Source organism: Buceros rhinoceros, unplaced genomic scaffold, assembly GCF_000710305.1.
Source record: "Buceros rhinoceros silvestris isolate BGI_N320 unplaced genomic scaffold, ASM71030v1 scaffold19628, whole genome shotgun sequence".
NCBI lineage: Eukaryota > Metazoa > Chordata > Aves > Bucerotiformes > Bucerotidae > Buceros > Buceros rhinoceros.
The window spans coordinates 1-4386 of record NW_010427652.1 but is presented as its reverse complement, the minus strand read 5'-3'; the positions used below and the strand labels follow the sequence as shown (position 1 = coordinate 4386).

At 48.7% G+C, this 4386-nt stretch overlaps 1 protein-coding gene across 1 annotated transcript; it reads right to left on the bottom strand.

Moving 5' to 3' along the window:
• Positions 1-1113: 1113 nt before the first annotated feature.
• Positions 1114-4379, bottom strand: WDR77 (WD repeat domain 77; the record flags this gene model as incomplete). Its single annotated transcript, XM_010142001.1, has 9 exons — positions 1114-1520; positions 1719-1787; positions 2255-2363; positions 2464-2535; positions 2798-2852; positions 3220-3290; positions 3884-3933; positions 4005-4146; positions 4235-4379. Coding segments are annotated over 9 exons (873 nt in total), but the record flags the coding sequence as incomplete, so codon positions are not given.
• Between the last annotated feature and the right edge of the window lie 7 nt (positions 4380-4386).

Genomic DNA, 4386 nt, shown 5'->3' with positions numbered 1-4386 from the left:
CTGTATGACAGGGAAATTAAAAAAGCAGCATTAGAAAAGTATGAGCCAAGAGCAGAGCCTGGGAAAGCTCAGTCTCCCTAAAAATGAATTGTGGGCTCTGCCCAAACCCGCGTTTACATGGGGATGAGCCCAGGGGAAGTCATGTACATTTTGAAGTTGCCGTAGTGCTAAAGAACTGGGAGCAGTGTTCATTTCAAGTGCAGTTTGTGTTTCGTTAGTTGGGACCTGCTTTATTCTGTCTAGGCAATATTAGGCCAGACCAAGCATTATCTCAAGCAGGAGCAATACATGCAATGGGTTTTTTTTTCTTTTTTTTCAATTAAATATGTTCCAGAGAAACAGTTTAGTTTGAAAAGAATGTGCTATTCTACAAAAAGCCCCTCTAAGGATTACGTGTTTTGGGGATTCTGGGAACACTCGGTCCCCTCAGGTGCCAACACAAGAAGTCACTCAGCACAGGGGTGGCAGGAGTAGCCTTTATCACTAAGCAGAGCCTGTTTATAGAAGCAAGCACATGGGAGCCCAAGTCCTTAGTCCAGTTTTCCCCTTACATAACCTTTTATTCTTGGGTCTCATCCTTGGGGAAGTTGTCTTCAGCACAGAGGAGATGACAGACGGTGTCAAACAGCCCAGCAACCACTGAACATGCTGAAAGCCGAGAGAAGTTACAGCACCAGCCCCTCTGAGCTGGCCACAGCTGCCAAGCCCAGGTTGGGCATCACAGGTCCCAGTTTCAGCATGTCATGAGCTATCAGGAAGATGTTTCATTACAGGGCTACAGCTGGGATCCTCACACACAGCACAGGGGACTCCTCACGCCACGCACTGCTGGTCGGTACCGGCCATAGCCAGTGCTCCCCATAGGATCCACACCAGCACCAACACCCTCAACCCCATGCTGTGTGAAGGACAACAATGGAACCATCTAGTCTCACAAAGAGCTCTGCTCAAGAGTGAAGCTCTTGCATCCAACAAGAGGTGGTGCTTTTAACCTCCTCCCAAATGATCCTATTAATTCCATGGACAGTTTGGAGAACTGAGGAAGGAATCAGGTTTTCTGATTTTTTAAATTTTTTTTTATTATACCTAATTCCCTGTCTCTCCATGTCTCCTCTGTGCCTGAAGTCAATTTTTTTCTGGGTAAAACACTGAAGTCGTAGCAGGGGTGAAGCCAGCTCCTGAGGAGAGGGTAAAGCTTGGTTTGTAACTAACTTACACCTAATTCAAAATTACTACAAGAATCTTCTTAGTCACAAGCTTCAAGGCAGACAACAGACCGCACCCGCTCCAGCTCACACACACCTCTGACTTCAGCACAATCAGTTATGCCAGGGAGGAGTCTGGACCATGAGTTTATCAACTATTCCTTCACGCAGTTGACTCCAGAAGCTTCGCCAGTTGGTATGGGGACAGTGTGATGTAAAACCTGATGATCCCAGCCAACCGTAGTGAGCAAAGCATCGTCTGATGGGGACCAGGCCAAGCCTTTTACAAAGTCTCGGTGAGAACGGCTCCTGAACCTGGAAAAAGGGAACGCTCCGTTAGCTGCTAGCATGGTCGCTGAGCTTACGGGTTTGCGCAACTCCCACCCGCTCGTCTGTGAGGATGATGCTCCCTCGTTTAAAATACTTTCATTTTCCACCCAGCATATGGGTAAATAATTAATGAGGAGTCAACAAGACAGCCCCAGTAGTAAGCACATTCTGTCTGGTACTTACACCTCTGAGAGGTCTGTGTCAAGAACAGCTACTGAACAGTCTTCACTGATTGAAGCCAGTAAGGGTGAGCTAGAGGAGAGAGGAGACCACAGTCAGAACCATCAAACACAAGAAAACTGCTGCTAGAGGAGAGAGGAGACCATGGTCAGAACCATCAAACACAAAAAAACTGCTTAGGGATAAACTTGAGGAAAGGGCACTTCTCAGCCAGCCTGTCCCTGCTTCAGTGAATTAACCAAATGTTACAAAAGTGGTTTCATTATTGTTTAGCAGGTTGCCAGCACACTACGAGAGAATATTCTATTAAACAAGGAATCCTTCTGCAAGCAGAGGTGACTGTTGTGAGAAAAATCCCCTCGGTGAGAGGTCGGTAGTACTCCATGAGTGTTCTCACGAACATTCACACACCTCTGGTCAAAAGAGGCTGTTTGGTTCACTCTATTCTTCACTATCGATCTTCCTGATAAACAGACCCGAACTAGGACCCTGACAGGTTTTACTCTAAAAACAAGCAAGGCTTTGAGGTGTACATGTACCTATGTGCAGAAAACGCAAACCCCGTGATCCTGCGGACATGCACAGTGGAGCTGAGAGCAGAATCAGGATTCCTTGTGTCTACTAGTGCAACCGTTCCACTTTCATCACCTTAAAGAGAGGAAGAGAGAACAAAGTTATCAGCAAAATTGTCATGTGAAAAAGACCTTGATTTGTCTGCTGAAAGTAAAAGAATAAGATCACTTCTTACCCAAAGCAAAGATGTCACTTTTCTGTGGATGCCACATGACTGAGGTAGGGAGGTAATTACAGGCACTGCAAACTGTGAGAAAATAAATCAGGATGAGCGTGATGAGAGACAGGCCAAAGAGATTCCTACACTGCATAACTCATTTCGTGCTGTTACTGCACCAAGACAAATGTTTAAAAGCTTATTGTACTCGTGTGATAGCGCTGGAATTCCTTAGATTTTAACAGGCTTTTCTGCCCGGATTTGCAGTTGGACACAGAGAAGTCAGGCATAGAACAACGTATTTCTTCCAACAAAGCCTCAGACACAAGAGTGACTGTGCACAGAAACATACCAATTCGAGTAGCTGGTTTGGGGCATCTGGTGTCCCAGAGTAAAGTTCTGCTGTCCTGTGAATCCAAAGTGAAGAGGAAGGTTTTGACAATTTCTTCGTGGCAGGGAGTAGGTAAACTCAGAGTCACTGCAGAACCCACACTCAAAACCACCCCACCCTTCCCTTGTGCTCAAACGATGCTGCCATTATCAGCAAGCAAATCCCTTCAGTCATCCCCAGGACAGAGCCGGGGGCTCCCACATTTTAACACTAACCTGCAGAAATCAGCTTAAGCTGATTGTCAGGTAATCAGACTGGAACATTGAAATAACAGGGGTACACAGCTTGAAACATAACAGGTGGATTCTCAGTAAATGCATTTAACTGTAAATAACTAAAGTCTCATTTTTATGGGGTAGATTTAGACAGAGAGCGAGCTTTACCTCGGCACAGGACAGGAACACAGTGTCCTTACCAGGACAGGAAGCCACACATGTCACTGAATCGGAGTGAGCTACCAAAAGCACAAAAGGATAAAGAGCCTCAAAGATTGTATCCAACTGCCCCACATATCCCCACAGACCTCTGCAGAAACCCACAACTTCTACTCAGCAGTAACCAGCTGCTTCCTACCACACTGGTGAGTTGCCAAATCCAACCAGAACCACTGCAGTCGAGTCCCTGTGACATGCATAAGCTTGAGGAGACCCCTCCAGACAAGAGGTCACTTACAAAGAGGCTGGGGGGAGAGATTCAGAGTGTGGCCTCTGCTGTACCTAGAGAGGACAATAGCACATCTCCAGAGCTCAGCACCTCCAAGGAGCTGTTGTTCCATACAGATACGGGTTAGGAGACCACACGATCAGACACAGGTGGAAGAAAGATTTCAGTACAGAAGAAACAATCTAAAACATGCTTAGAGATGCAAAGCAAACTGAGCCTTATAACATTCATTTTGTGGGGAGAAATTGATAAAGAAACAAGGCTGTGCCAGGAACTTCGCAGACCACCTTCACGAGCAGACGGGAAATAACCAGTGATGCTGCAGGAGGAAGCTCAGTCTGCAGCGACCGTGGGGCCAGGAGGAGCTGGGTGATGGGCACTCACCTCTGTAGGAGTGCAGCACCGTTTGCTGAGGCAGGTCCCAGATCTTCACGCTGTGGATGAAAGTGAGCAGTCAGCACCAGCACCGGCCCTGGCACATGGCAGCCGGGCTGGGGACACTCACCAGAAGTCCCTGCCACCGCTGACAGCTTGGGTATTGCCGGCCAGGACAGCCACCGTCATCACAATGTCATCGTGCTCGTATTTACAGAACTTGCTGACAATGAGGGTTTCATTCTCATCCAGCTCCCACAGCTCCACAGCACCTGGGAGGGAAGTAGGGGGACATGCACCTGGGCTGGGGAGGGCACCCACCTCTGCTGGGGAGCCCCGGGGGGGATCCCCGTTGCTTACCGGAGTCGGAGGCCACCAGAATGCCCCTGTCAGCCACCCAGCACAGGTCGGCCACGCCGGCCTCGGTCTGCACGCCGGCGGTGCAGAAGCCCTCGCTGGGGGCGCGACGGGGGTCGGCGAAGACCCAGAGGGAGCCGGACCAGCAGCGCCCG